Source organism: Bubalus bubalis, chromosome 11 (genome assembly GCF_019923935.1).
Source record: "Bubalus bubalis isolate 160015118507 breed Murrah chromosome 11, NDDB_SH_1, whole genome shotgun sequence".
NCBI classification, from domain to species: Eukaryota; Metazoa; Chordata; class Mammalia; order Artiodactyla; family Bovidae; genus Bubalus; species Bubalus bubalis.
This window is the reverse complement of record NC_059167.1, coordinates 65,713,726-65,735,108: the sequence shown is the minus strand read 5'-3', so window position 1 is coordinate 65,735,108 and position 21,383 is coordinate 65,713,726. Positions and strand designations below refer to the sequence as shown.

Below are 21,383 nucleotides of genomic sequence, written 5' to 3'. Positions count from 1 at the left end.
CTATTCAGGAAGCTAAGTCTTCTTCCTGTTGAAGGGTATTCTCTCACCCTACCTAGGAAGAATGTCCCCTCCCTGCTCATGTTAAGCCCCTAAACTTGTGAATATACATAACCTTTTTGTTGTTTGGTCACTATGTCGTATCTGACTCTTTGTGATTCCATGAACTACAGCATGCCAGGCTTTCCTGTCTGTCACCTATCCCAGAGTTTGCTCTAACTCATGTCCATTGAGTCAGTGATGCTCTCCAACCATCTCATCCTCTGTCTTCCCCTTCTCTTCTTGCCCTTGATCTTTACTAGCATCAGGGTCTTTTCAAATGAGTTGGCTCTTTGCATCAGGTGGCCAAAGTGTTGAAGCTTCAGCATCAGTCCTTTCAGCGAGTCCCATAAAATACTGACCTTTTGCTTTATCTTCCTTCTGGTCTGTTCATCTCTAGTCAGCACCAGAATAACCGCTGATGCTTTTATGAATTCTATCATTTAGAAATCTACTGGCCTCTTGGACCTGCGCGTGGACCCCTAACAACTGGCCCCCTCCTCATCTGTCCATAATCTACCCCACCTGTTCCATCAGGTCAGTTTCTGGATATCTGCTCACAAACTAGCATGTCTTCTGCATTTCTGCTCATTTTTTTCTGCTTAAAATGAAAGAAATTTTCCTTCAAGCTAGATCTTAAACTCCCTGCCTGGTCTAGTCCAATTTTAACAAAACTTCTTACTAATTGAACAGTGAACTTCCCCTTTCTCAACTACCAAATCTCAACTCATCCGATTTAATACCTGAAGCAGGGTCTCATTTTGTCTCTTTTCGCAAGATGTAATCCTGGCCTCCTGAGCTAGGGCCCTTAAAGACAGCAGGCTGGTATGCCCCTCCACAGCAGTAACTAAAATATTTAATATTCACTCTCCCAACTAAAAATGAATTGCTGCGAGCGCGGTCGTGGGCTTCCAGGCAGTATCACTGCATAGTGCTGGGAGCCTGAGGCAGGCGTAGGAGCAGAAACACCTGATGTGTGGGGTAGACATACTTTGAATACAATCTGTGGCCTCTAAGCTACAAAAACAAAAGCAGCAATAACCACCACATCAAAAACCTTTTAATGCTGTTATACATACCATAGGACTAAATAATTTCCAATAGTTTACAAGCTTAGTCTATTTGGCAGCGGACAAAATAAAACCATTAAAAAAAGAAGGCAGGGTTCCCTGGGGGCTCAGTGGTAAAGAATCTGCTTGCCAATGCAGGAGACATGGGTTCAATCTCTGGTCCAGGAAGATCTGACATGCTGTGAAGCAAATACACCTGTATGTTACAGCTACTGACCCTGTGCTCTAGAGCCTGGGAACCACAACTACTGAAGCCTCGGGACCTAGAGACCCTGCTCTGCAACAAGAGAAGCCATGGAAATGAGAAGTCCACGCACAACTAGAGAATAGCTCCAGCCTGCTGCAACTAGAGAAAGAAAAAAAGCCTGCATAGCAGAGAAGCCCCAGCACGACCAAAAATAAAAAATTAATAAAAAAATTTTTTAATGAAGGTAAAAGAAAAGGAAGTAAAAGATAAAAATAGCAGTAGACAATCACTTCCTAAAATGTGCAATTCTGTCTACATTTTCCCCCCTTTAGTCAGAAGTTGGCAAAACCCAACTTCCTACAAAAGCCACAACAGTCTCCTTGTTTTGCGGCGGGGCCACACCGTGTAGCATGTGGGACCTTAGCTCTCCGACTGGAGATCAAACCTGTGTCCCCTGCAGCAGAAGCACGGAAGTCCCCAGAATATCCCATTTTTAATAACCCAGAAACACTTTTCTACTTACAAGAAGGGGAACTGAGAGCAAGTGACGCTGGAAACCAGTCTGCTAAAGCTCTGAGTGGAGCCCCAATCTGCGAGAGTGGCATGGCCCCAGCCCAAAGTGGGAAACAGCAGCCATGCAGGTCTTACCCATGGCCACTGGGATGTCTGTCCAGTTCAGGGCACACTTCTGCGTGCAGATCCCCTCCTCATTGAGCACCACGGTGAGATCATCCTGACCCACAGCTACTTTTCCATCCGCCAGAGGTGCAACTAAGGGTTCCAGCTGTTTTCCTGTTGGGAAGAGCTCTTTGTTGGCCCCCTTTCCATCCACCTACAGGAAGACACAAGTGAGTCACCCAGCATTCTCCAGCCAGAGGCATGAACAAGGAGGGACAGCCTAGAAAAATCAAGTTAAAACCCCAAACCTACAGAGGCCAATAATAGTCCTTATTTGGCATAAAGATATATTATAGTCTGTTATGACAATTTTTGAACCAGTTCTTTTTTTCTCTAACATGGAGACAAGCATCTAGCTCGGCAGCTAACAGTGTCAAGTGCTAAAGTAATTGGAACTCTCATACGATGCTGGTGAGAACACAAAATGGTATAGTAGCTTTGGCTGTTGGCTTCTTATAAAATTAAATATACGCTTACCATGGGACCCGACAATACCATTCCTAGGCATTTGCTCAGGAGAACTGAAAAACCCATGTTTACATAAAAATCTGTGTGCAAATGTTTATAGTGGCTTTGTTTATAATGGCTAAAAATTGTAAACAACTTTGTCCTTCCATACAATGGAAGTCATAAGAATATACTGACCCACACACAACACAGATGGATGCCAACTGCATTATGCTAAGTGAAAGAAGCCAGGCTCAAAAGGCTACATACTGTATGATACTATTTATAAGACATTCTGGAAAAGGCAAACTATAAGAGAAGAATAGATCAGTGGTGACTAGAGGTGGGGGTGTGGGAGGAAGGCTGACGTCAGAGGGAGAGCATGAGGAAATTTCTTGGGGTGAAGGAACTGTTCTGAATTTTTTTTTTTTGGCGTCAAGGTATGCAGGATCTTAGTCACTCCCTCGATCAAGGATTGAACCTGAACCCCCTGCAGTGGAAGCGGTAAGCCCTAACCACTGGGCAACCAGGAAAGTCCCCAGTTCTGAACCTTGATTGTGGTGGTAGTTATACAACTCTAGGCATCTGCCAAAACTCAGAACCACATATGCAAAAGGATGTTACTGTATGTAAATAAAGGAAGTAGTTTTGAATAAACTGGTCCTAAAGCAAGATTCCTCACCCTCAAAACACTCCACTCTCTCAAGAAGGAGACCGCACACCTAAGGCAGTCAGAGGAATGAGAGCCCTCCTCCAACTTCGGCTCCGGTCCCCCAGCCCCCACAGACTCCTCCCCGGAGCCTGTCTGCCCAGGTGCTATATACTGAGTTACAAAGCACTAACTCACCTGGTGGTGGCGGTTTAGTCACTAAGTCATGTCTGACTCTTGCAACCCCGTGGACTATAGCCTGACAGGCTCCTCTGTCCATGGGATTTCCCAGGCAAGAATACTGGAGTAGGTGGTCATTCCCTTCTCCAGGGGATCTTCCCAACCCAGGGATAGAATCCACATATCCTGTATTGCAGGCAGATTCTTTACCATCTGAGCCACCAGAGAAGCCCAATAACTACCTAGGAGCTTGCAGTTCTGATGCTGATAAAATGAGGCCAGCCCAAGAACATAAATATGGAATGAATACATTTACTAGATAAACAATGAAGAGCGAACACAGCCGAAGTAGGGAAGTAGGAGGTGGGGAGAATCTAGGATTGATTGCCAAGTCTAGATTACGAGAGGGGTATGAAGATAAGGAATTTATATTATTCTATAAAATGAACAGTATACCAACCTGGTCTACATACATATGCACACTGGAGAGAAAAAAACCAGTGTTGTGGATATTTACCACTTAGGTTAAGAGAAAAAGCAGGTTACAAAACAATGTGTATAAAATGATATTTTTTGTAAGCAGGGAAGATGCCCATTACTAAAAGGTTAACAGTGAGTGGGAGAATTATAGATGACTTACACTTCCTTTACTGTCCTTATCTATTTTCTTATTTTCTATAATAAAAACAAAAGGCTTCCGAAATTAAAAAAAAAAAATGAAAACAATTTTTACAACAAATATACTGTAAGATTTGGGGAGGCAAGAAACTCAAAGTCTCAAAATACTTAAGTTACTATTAAAATCAGGGCGTTTCCTGGTGGTCTAGTTGTTAGGATTCAGTGCTTTCTCTGCTATGGTTTGGGTTCAATCACTGGTTGGGGAACTGAGGTCCTGCAAACCAGGCAATGCAGCCAAAATTTTTAAAAAACTAAAATTAGTATATAATTCCTAACACGGAAGCCTCAAGATAGCAGCCCATGCTAATGCTACTGGACAGAGCCAAGCAGTCCTAATTATCTAGATACAGCATGTGGATAATTCATTATGTAGAGAACTGAGAGTTGATGCTGTCTGGCTTAAGATACACAAGACATCTTATTTGCAAAAGACGTTTACAGCATGAAAAAGAACCAAACATACAAACATAAACCCCGTTACGGCAAAACTCTACCTAACACAGTCTCTCTACCTGCAGTTCAGAAGCCTATAATCATCTCTCCCAGGTAAATTCACAGTCAACTTCCCCAAAGTAAACTGATGATATTTGCAAAATGGTAAGGTTTACCCTTATTAGGTAGTAGTCTCTCTTGAAGCCCACACAGATTGAATTTTCGCACCATGCCATGGACTTGGGCACATCCGGTACACTAAAGTCCCCCTGGAGAAAAAGAGCAAGTGTTCAACTGGAAAGATGTTAAAGGGGAAAAAAAATAGGTGACCTTCCTGTTATTCTACTCCTATTTTGTAAAATCACCCTCACCCTCCTCTGAATACAATTCTGTAAGCACAAGACCAGGAAAGCACCCATAATAAAATATGAAACCCATGAAATGGACAAGGTGCATTTAAGAAGGCTGGTGCACTGGGATAACCCAGAGGGATAGTATGGGGAGGGAGGTGGGAGGGGGGTTCAGAATGGGGAACACGTGTACACCTGTGGCAGATTCATGTTGATGTATGGCAAAACCAATACAATATTGTAATTAGCCTCTAATTAAAATAAAAAAAGGTGAAAACCCATTTTGATATAAATTAATCTGTAGAGATGTAGGGCTGTGCTTCCCTTGCCTCTGAAGACCAGGAGACACTGACAAATGTGCACGAGTAACTCTTAGGTATTCAGAGCAGAGCATTCATCTGGGGAGAACACTGGGTTCCTGGGCTTCAAAGGAACTGAACAGCCAATCTTTCAAGCTGTGGGTCAACTTAGCAGCAGCTCCAACCCAACCCGCAGACCAGGTAACCGTGGACTTTACCTGCAACTCATGAAATTCCCTGTCTTTCCAGAAATAGAGCTGCAGCTTCTTTTTCACGGCCACACACATCCGCAACACCTCCTCCCCAGTCTCTGTGTGCTGGGAAGAGACACCCAGAGCAGATGAGGATGCGTACACTGATGACTCCAGAACTCGGCGGCGACTGATTCAGAGATTTTCTGCCTTGAAATGGCTACTCATCTGAACATTCCTGTCATACAAACTCACGCTGCCAGAGAAGCTGAGCACAGCGCACACCATTCTCTCAAGATAGACTCACACCCAGCGTGCTGAGGAGCGTGTCCTCCCCATGGGCTGCTAGTGAGAGACACCGGCCCCAGCAAACCTCACAGACAGAAGTGGTTTAGAGAAGAAAATCTACACAACTGCTTCCTCCTTTTTTCCTTAAATGTTTCTTGCTCATGGCTGTCAGTACCCGCAGGGGCAGGGGTCAGCCTGTGGCAGTGACGGCAGGCCCGCTTTCAATCCTTTAAAGGAGCTGGGGTGGGGGGATAGAAAATGCCTACATAAAACAAACAGCGCAGTGTCAGTGTAGACCATAAGTGCTAATAAGTGATCAAAGCTGAGTTAGAAGGGTGAGGCAGACTGTGAAGAAGCTAAGAATGATGAGCTGGCAAAAATCAGGAGAAATGTCTTTTCTAAACAGCGAAAACTCCCTAACAAAGTTAGGGAAGACTACAATGATACATTTAAAACATGAGTCAATTAATGCCACAGAGCTATGTTCATGTACTACCACAGTCCTGATTCCTCACTAATGGTTTGTCTATGGCAAGTGTTTTCGGTTTTGGCTAGCTGCCTCCTGAAATACAGCGGTCCGTTGCTAATTAGCACACAACCAGGGAATGCAAATATTCTAGCATCAGGTCACATACTAAGGGGGAGGTTTCTCTAATATGATCCAAAATCAAATAGTCTCTTTGGAGCCTCTGCTGAGTTTGGATATCAATATTACATTCTTCCCATCTGCTGGGAGGGATGGTGAGGAAAGGCTGTATTGATCAAAGCACAAAGTCAAATTTTATCTTCCTTGCACTTACCTGAAGGTCACATGTGAACAATGATGCTCCCTTTGCCTTGGAAACCGTAGTGATTTGTTGAAATGTCAACAGGTCATGGACGTAAATATTATTTTCTGTTTGGTAGGAGATAAAAACACCACTATAAATTATCACAATTCTCTAGGATAGCCAACTTCAAGACAAAAAAAAAAAAAAGAACTAAATGGCAAATGTTGGTTCAAGACATTATCTTCAGTTTCACTAACATGACTTATTCTGGTCCATGAACAGGTAAAAAAAAACAGGTAAGAGGTCACTTAGTCTTCTAAACTTGGATATTTTGTTTCTTTCAATTTGGGCTAGCTTGAATAAAAGAGCTCTTTAATTTCCAAACAGCACTCTTACACTTGGTCTTTCTCAAATCTGGAAACTCTGGATGTAATATTTGTACAAGAAATTCCTTTTAAAACTATTCACGTTAGGAAGTTCCAATAAGAGAAAGGAAACACCCTATGGATTCTGTAAAAACACATGGCGAGAATTTTTTTTCCTAGCAAAGCAAGCACAATAATTTCACTTGGGCCTTCTAGCTAGTTTTAGGTATTTTAAATGTTTCTCTCTTGACTAGAAACTAAGTTTAAAAGGATTCTACTATTCAGGCCCTGGGCTGAACAAACAGCATGAGGCAAGTTTCTTCTGCTTGTCAAGAAAAGGTCTTACTGGCCATCTCCCATGAAACTGTGGCTTTTCAAACAAGGCCTTGAATAGTCTGGCCCTGATCTCTCACCTGTCTCTAGCCACTCTCCACCATATACCTGAAGTTTGGCCACATCTCAGGGCCTTTGCTGAAGCTGTCTCCTCTGCCTTTAATGCTCTGCCGACCTCTGTCTTCCTGCTGAAATTCTAATCACCCAATAGACACTGCTGCCCCTCCTGTTATTAAGACCCTGCACTTTTTATAAATTTTCATTGGATCCTGTGTGCCTGCATGCTCAGTTGCTTAGCGTGTCTGACTCTTTGCGACCCCATGGACTGTAGCCTGCCAGACTCCTCTGTCCATGGGATTCTCCAGGCAAGAATACTTGAGTGGGTTGTCATGCCCTCCTCCAAGGGATCTTCCCAACCCAGGGATCAAACCTGGGTCTCCTGCATTGCAGGTAGATTCCTTCTGCTAAGCCACTGGGGAAGCTTGATTGTAACTTATCACACTGTAATATGAGTACTTTCTGTCATTTTGGTCTCAGAATCAGAACCTAAGTTTTAAAGATGGAAACCGTGTCTCATTAAATTTCTTATCTCCAATGTCTAGAGTAAGGCACAATATATATTGAATGAATGAAATGACACTTCTTGGAGAACAGAGCTCAAGATATGGAGGATGTACCTTTACTACCTGTGTACCTTGCTGTATCTGGTGAGGAATGTGTCAGTTTCACTGTTAAATAACAACTATCAAATTAACCATGAAAAGGTTAATCAGCACAGTTTCTGTTTCTTGATACATGAAATACAAATGCAACCCCTTTTCTTACCTAACAAGCTGACCAGAATCTTAAACTGGGAGACCACATGGATCTGGAAAAGAACAAATCGTTAGATTCAGTTAAACATTTCTGACAAGGTTCAGCAAATGTTCATTTTAACTAAAACTAAAAAGGGACTAAAAAGCCAACATCAATGGCAAGGATCTGACTTATATGCAATCACAATTTCTGCTCATGAAAGAGGATTTCAGGTATGTGACGGATGGACAGATATCCCTGCAGAAACAGGAGGACAGACAGCAGAGGATTCAAAGATGAGTAAATAATTTTACTAAAGTTCTAGCTTTGATCAGGTCTCTTAGACGTCAATATCAAGACTTACCTGCTGAATCTTTTTGGAGAAGTTCTTATTGGATTTCTCTAATGTCACTTCAAACCTGTTGCAACCTATGGAAAAGAAACAAACACATTTCCAAACACAGGAATACCTATAAAAAGAACCATGACAAAAAAAAATGCTGCTCCATACTGCTCTCCTACATGAATCATAAAAAAAAAAAAAATTCCTGAAAGAACAGAAGTTGGAGATCTAAAAGAGACAGTTGTCTTTACTGAGGATAGTAAGTTGCTTTTAGCTCCAATTTTAGAACAAAGAATTTCATGCACCTCTTCCTGGCATTAGCAGAAAGGACCACACCACAGTTTACTGAAGCTGCAAGGTACTTATGAGGATTTTATCCCACATAATAGTACCTTGGCAAAGTATTTCATCAAAAGAGTGTTAAAAAGTAACAGTCAAATATGGGAGCCCAAGCAATGAATCCCAGCCCAAAGCGTTCTTAGATCTAACTAACTCCCAGCAGCTACCATATGTCCTGCATCACAAGACAGAGCAAACACCATCCTCGGAGCTAAAGCAATTTAATGCATCTACACTTACTGCCACTCTCGGGTGATGCTACACCTGCTGACACTGTTGCAAAAAAAGGGGGGGAAAAGTTATAGGCCTTAAAAACACATGAAGCCCATCTTGCTGGGGTGACCAAAATATTTAGCATCAAAAACCACCAAAGGGTCAAAAGAATAACTATCACAGCGATAATAGCAGCTATGATTAACTAAGCAACAACTAAGTGCCAGGCTCTGGATTTTAAAATTTATGCGTATTCTCTGTGACCTCACGACCACCCCAAGAAGGAGGATTATTCCAATTTCGTCTCTGAGAGACCTGACAGGTCAAGCAGTTAGAGAGCAGCTGGTGAGAGACCGCCCAGAGGCTAACTCAGGGCTGACTTTCTGTGGAGCCTGAGTAAAGCCTGCACCCTGCCACCTGCCTCCCAGCTAGAGGAGAGACTATGTACATTGCTGACCATGCAAGTCAAGTCGGTGGAGATTCTCTGAGCAGCCACAAAGGCCCACACCACCAAAGCTGCTCTTACTTCCTCCACATGTCCCTAAGAAGAGGAGATGAAGACGGGGCCCTGAAGTTGTGGGCGATTCAGAAACCTACTCTGTATTACGTCATTACATTTCACAAGGGAAAAAAAAAATATCAACCATTACTGCTTGATAAAGAGTTCTGTATTTGAAAAGGACATTATTACCTCTAACAATTCTCTTTCTGGCAGAATTATCTAGGACACAGATTCTCACACTTTTTGATCTCAGGACCCATTCATCTTAAAAATTACTGAGGATCAAACTTCTACATGGATTACAGCTATCAGTGTTCACCATATCAGAAATTAAAACTGAGAAATTTTAAAAACATGTATTTTGGTGGGGAGGGGTGCTATCCTGCGTCTTTGTAGCTGCACAGGTTTTTCTCTAGTTGCGTTGAGTAGGGGCTATTCTCTAGTTGTGCTGTGCTGGCTTCTCATTGTGGTGGCTTCTCTTCTTGCTGAGCACAGGCTCTAGGTAGGTGGGCTTCAGTAGTCGCAATTTCCAGGCTCTAGAGTACAGGCTCAATAGTTGTGTTGCAAGGGCTTAGTTGCTCCCCAGCATGTGGGATCTTCCCAGATCAGGGACTGAATTTGTGTCTCCTGCACTGGCAGGCTGGTTCTTTACCACTGAAACACCGAGGGAAGCCCCTTAAAAACATGCATTAACTGACTTATAACAGTAATAAGTTCATTACATATTAGCATAAATAACTTATTTTTATGAATAATAACTATTTTTCCAAATTTAAAAGAAAAGCATTGTTTTACACTTTTGTAAATTTCTTTAAGGTCTGGCAGGAGACCCCAGTTCAATTCCTGGGTTGGGAAGATCTGCTGGAGTAGGGATAGGCTACCCACTCCAGTATTCTTGGACTTCCCTGGTGGCTCAGCTGGTAAAGAATCCACCTGCAATGTGGGAGACCTGGGTTCGATCCCTGGGTTGGGAAGATCCCCTGGAGAAGGGAAAGGCTACCCACTCCACTATTCTGGCCTCGAGAAATCCATGGACTGTATAGTCCATGGAGTTGCAAAGAGTTGGACACGACTGAGTGACTTTCACTCCACTAACATAAGATAGCTGGCTCTTACATTTGTTTCTGCATTTAATCTGTTTTGATACACTGTATGGTTGAGGTATATGACAAACATCTGTCCTCATGTGGACATGTAGTTGAAAAAGGGAGGAATAGCTTTTTAATAGCTTTTTCAGATAATTGTGGATCTTTGATGATAGACCAAAACTTGACAAATGGAGATTCTTGCAATCTGCAATCTGAAACCTATTAATGAGCTTTTCTGTTACAGTCCATTGGTGTATCTTACATTTTGAATGGCTCTTTTATTCATGCTTTGTTTAGAAAATATTGGTTCACATAGTTATGCAGATTTTCCAAATGTTGACACATTTTGTTACAAGATTGAGAAAAAAAAATCATGCTTAGTGCCCCAGTCTCATCAGAAAAAGCTTTCAGTACTAAGAAGCTGTCAAGTTCATGGGGTTGGATAAAATTTTTCCACAATTCTGATTTTCTCTTGAAAGCTCTAACTTCAGTAACACTACTGCCAGTTGTTTTCTTTGAAGTGAGAGACTGTTCATTTTTGAGAAAACATCTACCAAACACCCAAATGCTCTGAAAAAACCACAATCTATCTGTTAGTCATTCTGATGCTCCATTAAATAAACGGTCAGCTCAGCTCATTACTCCCAACAATCACATGAGAACTCTTCCCTGAGATGGTCACTGGGCTGCATACCTTGCACGCAGCAGAAGTGCTTACATGTACTTCCCATTATACCACAGAGATTATTGAAGAGGTGTTCTCAACGGCAAGATATAATAAAACTAATAGTTTTTACTGCCCCTCAAAGAACATGTATGCTTAGTCGCTCAGTCATGTTCGACTCTTTGCAACCCCATGGACTGCAACCCGCCAGGCTCCTCTGTCCATGGGGATTCTCCAGGCAAGAATACTGGAGTGGGTTGCCATGCCCTCCTTAGTACTGGAGTGGGTTGCCATGCCCTCCTGCAGGGGATCTTCCCAACCCAGGGATCAAACCCAGGTCTCCCACATTGCAGGCAGATTCTTAACTGTCTGAGTCACCAGGGGTGAAACTGGCCAAAGAAAAAAACCACTGTGAGCATACACGGGGGAAAAATGCAACTGCTAGGTCAGTGTGGTGCCACAGTTTTTTTGACACACTGTCATGAACTTGTTTTAAGGGGCAGCAGTTTTAGCTGCCACTACTTTTAGACCATCAGTGCAAATGTCAATAAATGTCAATGAAAAAATGATAATGCTTTAGTGTTACGGTGTGAACTTAAGTTTTGACGTTGTGGATCCTCTGAAAGGATTGTGGGAAACCTCCTGGGGTCTAAAAACTGTCAATTGAAAAAAAATGCACAACCTAAAAGTTGAGAATTATATTTTATTCTGTACACTTGCTGAGGACCTCAGAAGAGCCAGGATATATAGGAGTTCAGACCGAAAACAAAACAAAACCAGGTGGTCAAACATCAAAAGAACTGCTATTTAAGAAAACCAGACTTCTCAAATTTAGTGCTTTTCTAAGTATGGGAAGATACAAGAGTCTCCTGCTACTGCTGCTAAGTCGCTACAGTCGTGTCCGACTCTGTGCGACCCCACAGACAGCAGCCCACCAGGCTCCCCCGTCCCTGGGATTCTCCAGGCAAGAACACTGGAGTGGGTTGCCATTTCCTTCTCCAATGAATGAAAGTGAAAAGTGAAAGTGAAGTCGCTCAGTCAAGTCTGACCCTTAGCAACCCCAAGGACTACAGCCTACCAGGCTCCTCCATCCATGGGATTTTTCAGGCAAGAGTACTGGAGTGGGGTGCCATTGCCTTCTCCAAGTGTCTGGACTCACTGAAATCATTCCTCTGATACACACCTTAACCATTTAGGGCCAGTATACTGTTTTTCAGGCTTTCCAAGTGGTGCTAGTGGTAAAGAACTCACCTGCCAATGCAGGAGACATATGAGACGTGGGTTCGATCCCTGGGTTTGGAAGATACCCTGGAGGAGGGCATGGCAACCCACTCCAGTATTCTTGCATGGAGAATCCCATAGACAGAGGAGCCTGGCGGGCTACAGTCCAAGGGGTTGCAAAGAGTCAGAAATGATACAACTGAAGCGATTGAGCACGCAAACACATATACTGTTTTTCTCCCTTCTGAATCCCCTCAGGGTGCAGTTTGAGGCTGCAGTCACTGATGGCTTGAGGGTCACACATCCTTTGTTCACTGTTATGGCACATAACATTTTTCCTTCACAAGACCAAACTTTGCAAACTACTGCTCTAGGGTGAAGCATCACTGAAGTAAACATAAAATTGTTAAGACCTTAGATGAGAAGTAATCTAAAGCCTCTGTTTAAGATACCAGTAGACTGAAGTTTCTGAGTAGACTGAAGCCGAGAGATGTTTGTGAACTCACAGGATGGGGATGGCTCAGATCAGATTGGAGTCCAAGTCCCGTTCATCCCAGTCTTTCCAGGAAATCTTATTACCCACTCTGTCCCTTTCCTCAGAAAGAGTCTAGTTGAAAACTTATCAAGGTTTTGATAGGGAGAGAGTAAAGGGACAAACTAGGTAATTCAATAGTTAATCCCAGTAGGGGACTGTGAGTAAAGAAAAAAGTATGGGAGACCCCCGTGTAAATTAAAGACCATGCAAGAAAGCAGGTTTGTTTAAGCACGTGCGTGTTAAGCCGCCTCTGTCATGTCACTCTTTGCAAGCCCATGACTGTAGCCTGCCAGGCTCCTCTGTCCAAGGGATTTTCCAGGCAAGAATATTGGAATGGGTTGCAATGTCCTCCTCCAGGGGATCTTTCTGACCCAGGGATCAAACCATGGTCTCTTATGTCTCCTGCATCTGCAGGCGGGTTTTTTACCACTAGCACCACCTGGGAACCACAAAATCACCCAAGAGAAACAGGAAACATGCCTCCAAACAATAAAACAATGGTGCATGAGACACACATCTTGCCCAGTGAGCTCAATGAATTAATGATTCCTAGGTCACACTTCTCTGCACATACTAAAAACAAAAATATGAGGAAAAAGTGACATTATATTGAAACCTCAGATATGTTGCCATTTTTAGCATATGTTATTGCCTATTTTGTTCCCTTCTATTGCGCCATGATAGTTCCAGTTTGACCACGTAGGACAAGAAAACTCCCCGACCTGGCGTGGAGGAAGAGCGGATGACGGAAGTGTGAAATCTGCTCAAGAATGAGGAAGAAGGTGGCTTTTTCCCCTCTCCCCACTTTTCCTTTGATTAGAAAACTGTAGCCCACTAAGTTCTTGAGGTACAGCACCCTCTTGCCCACCCGCTTGTAAGTCTCACAGGCGTCCTATTCTAATAAATCACTCCCTATCTATCCCTGTGCTTCTCGCTGAATTCCTTCTGTGCTGAGATATAAAGGACTGGAACTCCCAAAAAATGCCAACTAGTGGTTTTAGTTTGGAATATCTCAAATGTAGAAACGCAGCTAGTTCCATGGATGATTCATAGAGGCCCAGCTCTATTTCTGGCTGATAAACAGAACAGAAGTGGCTTAGAACTGAGCTGTTCTCTAACGGTATATAGAGAAGTGAGGCTTCTAATTAGAGATTGATTTCCTAAGTAAGGTAAGTTAATATTGCTATCCCAGTGACCTGTGGGGAAACTGAGGAAAAGTAACTAACCTGTCAAGGGTTACATGATGAATTGGGGAAGGAACAATCACCACCAGGGTTCCAAGTCAGATTAACATTAACATTACCAGTGTGAGCCTATACTATGTTGAAAAGTTTACTTTTAGAGTCCAGTTTTCAATTCCTCATCACTTATACAGAAATGATATAGTAAACAAGTTACTTTATCAGAATGATGGCACAAAGAAGTGATTATCTTTTGGGATAAGAATATTAGATTCTCTTATCTCCCTGCCTTGTACATCATCTGAGCCCACAGTAAAGGGTCAAAACAGAGTTGCTTAATGTTGAATAAAATCAAAGGCAGGTTTAATTTTTAAATTATAGACTGGGTTGATATCACAGAGTACAAATATTCTGGCTTTGAAAAATGTAAAGCAAGGGCCAACAAAGTACTGTCTGGGGGTCAAACCCAGTCCTCCATATGTTTCTATAAATAAAGCTTTGCTGGCACACAGCCATATCCATGCTCTTTTGCTCCAGTAGCAGAATAATCATGACAGAGACCTTATGACCTGAAAAGCCCCAAATATTTACTATTTCTCTAAGTAGATAAGATAGGGGCTCCCAGAGAAAGAGAATCAGTCATGGTTTTCTTGACATAAAAGAAGCCATTTTTCTTCCTCTAAGCCATTGTGTAATGTAAGCCTGACCACAGTGCTTGTCCCTGCCAGGTCTCAGTAATAATGGTCTTAAGGGAACAAAAGAACAAACCTTTATCAGGCAAGAGAAGTCACAACAGCAAAGACAACAAAGCAGGTATCAAGACTCCCAGTTCTGTTTCAGTGGTAAAGATTAGCCTACTTTCTCGAGATTTTGCAGAATTTAACACCTGTCCCCGCTACCCACCCCCCCACCCCCCACCCCCACAAAAGGATAATGATATTGATCTTTTCAGACCCTCTTGACTTCACTCAACTAAAGCTTCAACTCTCAACTACCCAAGTCCCTTAATTTAAAAAAACTTTTCCAATTTTGCTGCTTGGGGACACGCTGCTTTGGGAAAGATCTCCAGTGTTCTCCTTAGTTGCAACAAGTAATAAATCCTTCCTTCTTCCACTCTCTTGCTTGCTTGTGTCTTTTTGCTCAACACCCACCAAGAGGCGAACCCAGTTTTGGGGTAACATTTAGTCCTTTTTTTGGGAACAAGTTGGCAGACTATTGATTTAAAGTTAAAAAACTTAGAAATGAAATATAGTAAGTCTCCTACATACGAACATTCAGGTTGTGAACTTTCAAAGATGCAAATATGCGTTGCATCAACGTCAGGTTGTATTGAAGTTGCAGCCTGTGCCCTCCGATTGTGTTAGTTGGGTACCCAGGCTAACTTTGTTGGTCTTACAAACAAACAGGACTTACGAACGTGCTCTTGGAATAGAACTCGTTCATGTGTAGGGGACTTACTGTAAAGCCTATTTTGATCTTCTGGTTTCCTTTCCTACCCCACCACTGAACTTGACTACCATCCTCCTTCTCTATTATACCAGTGAAGGGAAGCAGAACATACCACCCTGACATATGCTTCTCTGACACAAAGATTATTTTCAGCTGAAGGTAACTGAGGTGCAGCAGATACAAGAAAAGTTCTCTACCCTCCCCCATCTGCCAAAGAGCAAGACATAAATTTACAAAGGTCCCTTCTCTCCCCTCTCTACCAAGGGCAACATTTAATTTAGAGACAACTCTAGACCCTTATCAGCCCAGAGACTACACCAGAGCAATCTACACAACAAATTTATCTCCAGCTAGTTTCCCCATATATTTGCCTTCCCATAATTTGCCACTCTAGAAACTCAAAGTCCTCTTCCTTTGTCTTGGTGCTTCTCTGATTTACAGCTCCTCATCCAGTCAACCTAAGATGGGTAAGAGTAAAAAAGAATTCTTTCCTCCCTTACACCCGGTAAGATGCTCTTTTTTCCCAATGTTACCCTTGTTACAAGCTCCAAAGAGAATGCTCTATTTCCACTCTTACAGTAAGCTATTTACTATGGAAAGTTATATACCAGGTTGAAAGCCATGAAATTGTTTCTTCTAATATAGCCAAATAATGACAATTTTATATGGTTCAACCTACTCTGGCCTTAACAGCTTATTCCTATAGTATGTATCTCCAGGGTATAATATACAAACATCAATTTTCTACAAAGAGAACAGAAATAAAATTAGGAAAAGGGAGTGAGGTACTTTTTCCCCACTAGAGGGCACTCTAACAGAATAAACTTCAAATACTTTTAGAGGCTTCCCTGATAGCTCAGTTGGTAAAATATTCTGCCTGCAGTTCAGGGGACCCTGATTCAATTTCTGGGTTGGGAAGATCCCCTGGAGAAGGGAAAGGCTACCCATTCCAGTATTCTGGCCTGGAGAATTCCGTGGACTGTATAGTCCATGGGGTCGCAAAGAGTTGGACACGACTGAGCGACTTTCACTTTCTACATTTTTACTGACAGAAATATTCGATTAAAGTTTTAGTTTTCCAAGTCCTTGCATCCAACCCCAGCAATTTTGTGAGATACTTTATAGAAGAGGAAACTGACCGTGGAAAGGGCCTACTCAGAGTCACATGTCAGAGAAGTAAAGCCTGACTCAAACCCAGGTCCTCTCTGCCCTAGCCTGCCCCGCAGAAGTTTAACACGATCTTTAAAATCAATAGCTCCTAACTTTTCTTCCCTTTCTATCACACCATTTACACAAGAATTCTATTCCTGTAATATTTCTTATTTCTGGCCTGAGTCTCCAACAAGTGAGGAGGGAAAACACATCCAGCCCCACCTCCCAGAAGGTGATATGGGAACATAGTCTGAAAAAAAGAGAAAACCCTTGAGAGTCTCACAAATTTCTCCCCACTCCCCGCTCTTCCACTGTGCTACCACCAACCCCCACTCACCTTTTTAATGGTCCAGTAATCACTGATTTCACAGCTGTATACCAGTTGACTACCATTTTTTTTTTTTTAAACTTGAGTAGTAAGCCACTTCCTACTTGGTTCTGAAAAGTTGCCACTTACCAACGTCTTTCCGAATCCTATAGAGAAGAAGATGACCTTGTTTTGTTCCAACAAGCAGCCATTCCTCTGAAAAACAAAAGGACCATCAGCTTTAGTAAGACCCTGTTTCCTTAGTTGGGGCTTACAATCAGAAATCAAAAGGTTGAGAAAATGACTTGGCTTTGATAATATGTGTTTTGCAAAACTAAGAAATGTTTATATTCAAGAAATGTTTGAGAATTGAATAATTGAAAACAATATTTATTGAAGTAGGTGAGACATATCAGAGAATGAAAAATGCCGCCAGCTTCATTGTTTCAAAATGAAACCGACTAAAAATATGATAGAAGTTTATAAAATCATCAAATGGGTAGCATAAACATAAGACGAGGTATGTTTCCCTGTGCCACAGCACATGAAGCTTATAGGACTAACTATCTCAAAAGATGGTCTAACAGACAGTATCAAGTGTGACAAAGATGTGAAGAAACTAGAATGTTCATACATTGTTCACAGGAAAATAAAATTGCAGCCCTATGGAAAACAATCTCACAGTTTCATACAAGACTAAACACAGAGTTACTGTATGACCCAGCAATTCCAAAACCCATGGGTATACACATCTTAGAAATGAAAACATATGTTCCCACAAAAAACTGTTCATAGGTGTTCACAGCAGTGTTATTCACAATAGCCAAAAGGTGGAAACAGCCTAAGTATCCACCAATGGATGGGTGGATAAACAAAATGTGGCATATCCATTCAATGGAATATTCCAGTCATTAAAAGAAATGAAGTGGTGACATATGCTACAAAGCGGATGGATCTGACAGTATCATACTAAATGAAAGAAGCTAGACAAAAAAGGCTACATATTGCATGCTTCTATTATATTACATGAAATGTCCAGGATAGGCAAATAGAGAGACAGTAAGATTAGTGGTTGCCTAGAGCTGGTGGGCTTAAGAAGAATGGGGCTAGTGGGCTTGGGGAAAAAGAAATGGGATTTCTTTTCAGGGTTACAAAAACGTTTTGAAACTGACTGTGGTGATATTTGCACAACTCTGTGAATGTACTGACAACCACCAAATTGTACACTTTAAATGGGTGAGTTGTATGGTATATGAATTATATCTCAATAAAGCTCTTACTTAAAAAAAAAAAAAAGAAAGAAAAGATGGTCTTGGTTACTGGTTCTTAAATTCTGATGTGCATCAGAATTATTTGAGGATTTATTAAAATAGATTAGTAGCCCTTGCCCTCAGTTTCTGATTCAGTAAGTCTGGAAGTGGGCCTGGGGATCTGCATTTCTAATAAGTCCCCAGGCAATGCTTATAATGTTTGTCTAGAGATAGCATTTTGGGAGACACTGGTCTTGGCTAAAAGTCAAAAGGTTCTGAAAGGACTTAAATAATTACCCTGATAGATTTATATTAAATAATTAACCTAAACTAAGCATGTACAGATATTTCCTTGGCTTTTTGATGTTGTAACATAAAGGTCACTCATTCCCTTCATAAACTTCTAGATCCTTTGTATTGGATAATTGCATAGACAAACTTTACTGAGGATGCACTGTATTCCTGGAAATGCTAAGCACTTATCACATGTTATAACAACTATCCTTTGAAGTATGCCTTTTTCTTTTTTAAAAGAACTTTTGGCCATACTACATGTGGGATCTTAGTTCCCCAACCAGGGAACTGGTTCCCCCTGCAGTAGAAGCATGGAGTCTTAACCACTGGACCGCCAGGGAAGTTCCAGTATGTCCTTAACTTAAATCTCTATTTTATAGATGAGGAAGTTGAGGCCTAGGGAATAAGTAACTTGTCCAGAGTCACACATTTAGTAAGACATGTGTAGCAGAGACAGGATCCCAACCCCAATTTGTCTTACCCTTAGCCATATGCTGAAAGTGAAAGTTGCTCAGTCGTGTCCAACTCTTTGCGACCCCATGGACTGTCCACGGGATTTTCCAGGCCAGAGTACTGGAGTGGGTAGCCTTTCCCTTCTCCAGGGGATCTTCCCAACCCAGGAATCGAACCCAGGTCTCCCACATTGCAGGCAGACTCTTTACCAGCTGAGCCACAAGAAAAGTCCAAGAACACTGGAGTGGGTAGTCTATCCCTTCTCCAGGGGATCTTCCCGACCCAGGAATCAAACCAGGGAGATTTGCAGGCAGATTCTTCACCAACTGAGCTATCAGGGAAGCCCTGATATGAAGCACATGTTATGATGCACTTATTAAGGCATCTCATCTCAAAACAATGGGTGTTAGCCACAGGCTATCTGAAAGGTACGGTTATGTTTATAAAACAGGTCTGGAGCCACTCCAGGTTGATGTCCTTAGTCTTCCAGAAGAAGATAATGACTCTGTCCTCTTTTAGGTTTTAAAGTAAAGGCAGGACACAGAAAGTAAGATAGTGTGCTCTCAATGACATAAGTGGAAACGAGAAATAACACTAGCTCCACACTGTGTGGAGTCCACACTGTAGTGTCCACACTGTGGACACACTGGTGATGTATGTCAGAGCAGAACATGGGGGAAAAAAGAGTGCCGTTCACAAGGCTTGCTTCGAAAAATGTATTATGTTTAGAACTTTACTTATATTAATAGATATCACTGTACCGAGCAATTGATAATATTAAAGTTGATTTTCAGGACACCCACTAATATTTCAAATACAAATAAAACAGAATTTTTTAAAAAATTTACTTACACACAAAAACCTACAGCAAAAAGGGCAACATAATGTTCACCATCTTCCCCGTCCTCTCCACTGTGACCCCCAAGCACCTGCCAGTGTCCGTTTTTCTTTACCTCTTTCAACAGGTTCATCAACTACCCAGGTCTGCAAGACCTATCAACTTTACCTCTACAAGGGACCTGGCAGCAGCCGTCTCCCAGAGTCCCCAGGGACCCCTCGGCCGGTCTCATGCTGTGTGTCCTTCCATGTGCTGTCTGTGACCTTAAAGCACATCTCCAATGCTGTCAGACCGGGGTTTAAAAAATCCTCATGAAGCTGGACTGCCAAAATATGAAGCCAAACTCCTAAGCATGGTTTCCAAGGGTGTGCTTTCCATTTGTATTGAAATGTTTATTTGCCAATAGACATTTCTATCAAATGTCTACTCTACTGGTGATAAAATGGAATCAAATAAATTTATTGAAAAATTTAAAAAAAATTTTAATTGAGGGACTTCCTTGGTGGTCCAGTGGTTAAGAATTCGCTTTGCAAGGCAGAGGACAAGGCTTTGATCCCTGGATGAGGAACTAGGACCCCACATGCCTTGAAGCCTGAGAGCTGCAACGGGAATCCCACATGCAGCAACTAAGACCCAATGCAGCCAAATGAAATAAATAAATATTAAAAGAAAAAACTTCTTAAAAAAATTTTTAATTGAAATTTTATTTGACCCTTCTCAATTATTCCTCTGGAGATGCTGACGAAAATGCACTGATCATACATGCAATGTATTGAAACAGCTTTCTTTTAACTAGTAAAAGCACCACACACATATTCATTTCTAATACTCAAAGTCAAGGAAAACAAGTGCATCATCCAGACATAACAATGGCATAGAGCTCTGACGAGGCCTGATTTGGTTACAGAAGTCAACGGGGGTTCAGGTGGCCAGAACCTGAACCAACCCAAGGCCAGAGGACCAACCCAGGCTCAGGTGACCAGAGGACCAACCCACGCATGCTCTATGTCACCAGACAACATAGCTGTGCGTGTAAAACACTGAACATGAAAAGCCTGCAGGGCAGGCAGAGCATGGGGTAGGTGGACAGTCTCTTCTGGGACTCAACACTGCACGTCAGAAAGTGGAACACACTATACAAACAGGCAACACAGGCAAAAACAAAGGAGAGTCAGCCCTAGAAAACTCCCAATGGCCTAATCCTGAGCCACAGGATCACAGACACCATTCCTCCTGGGAGGGAAGGTGAAGCCCTCTAGCTCACAATTACCCTAGTGAAGCTCCATCCAACAGTGCTGCTGCTGCTGCTGCTAAGTCGCTTCAGTCGTGTCCGACTCTGTACGACCCCATAGACAGCAGCCCACCAGGCTGCCCCGTCCCTGGGATTCTCCAGGCAAGAACACTGGAGCGGGTTGCCATTTCCTTCTCCAATGCACGAAAGTGAAAAGTGAAAGTGAAGTCGCTCAGTTGTGTCCTACTCTTTGCGACCCCAGGGACCGCAGCCTACCAGGCTCCTCCTGTCCATGGGATTTTCCAGGCAAGAGTACTGGAGTGGGGCGCCATTGCCTTCTCCGATCCAACAGTGCCCTCAGTCCAAATGTATGTGATAAACCCCCACTGCTGAACATGGCAGGGAATACAGAGATGAACAGGGTAGTGGTCACTTCCCTTCTTTGAGTCACAGGGCAAAGAACAGTGTTTCTCAAAGCAGCAGCCCCTGATTCGCTGTGTCAGAATCACCTGGACTTATTAAAAATGCCCAGTCCTGAGCCCAGCTCCCAGAGATTCTGATGCAGTGATTCTGCA

The 21,383-nt window shown here is 42.4% G+C and overlaps 1 protein-coding gene across 3 annotated transcripts in view; it reads right to left on the bottom strand.

Annotated features, from left to right (window-relative positions):
* Positions 1–21,383, bottom strand: part of VPS39 (VPS39 subunit of HOPS complex) — a 46,959-nt gene that overhangs the window by 21,777 nt on the left and 3,799 nt on the right. For all 3 annotated transcript variants that reach the window (XM_025295859.3, XM_006066209.4, XR_003112381.3), the window contains exons 2-8: positions 16,893–16,958; positions 8,113–8,177; positions 7,779–7,821; positions 6,286–6,380; positions 5,225–5,323; positions 4,534–4,626; positions 1,942–2,125 (exon numbers count right to left, since the gene is read on the bottom strand). In XM_025295859.3, coding sequence (XP_025151644.1) covers positions 1,942–2,125; positions 4,534–4,626; positions 5,225–5,323; positions 6,286–6,380; positions 7,779–7,821; positions 8,113–8,177; positions 16,893–16,958 — 645 coding nt within the window. The remainder of the gene's footprint in view (positions 1–1,941; positions 2,126–4,533; positions 4,627–5,224; positions 5,324–6,285; positions 6,381–7,778; positions 7,822–8,112; positions 8,178–16,892; positions 16,959–21,383) is intronic.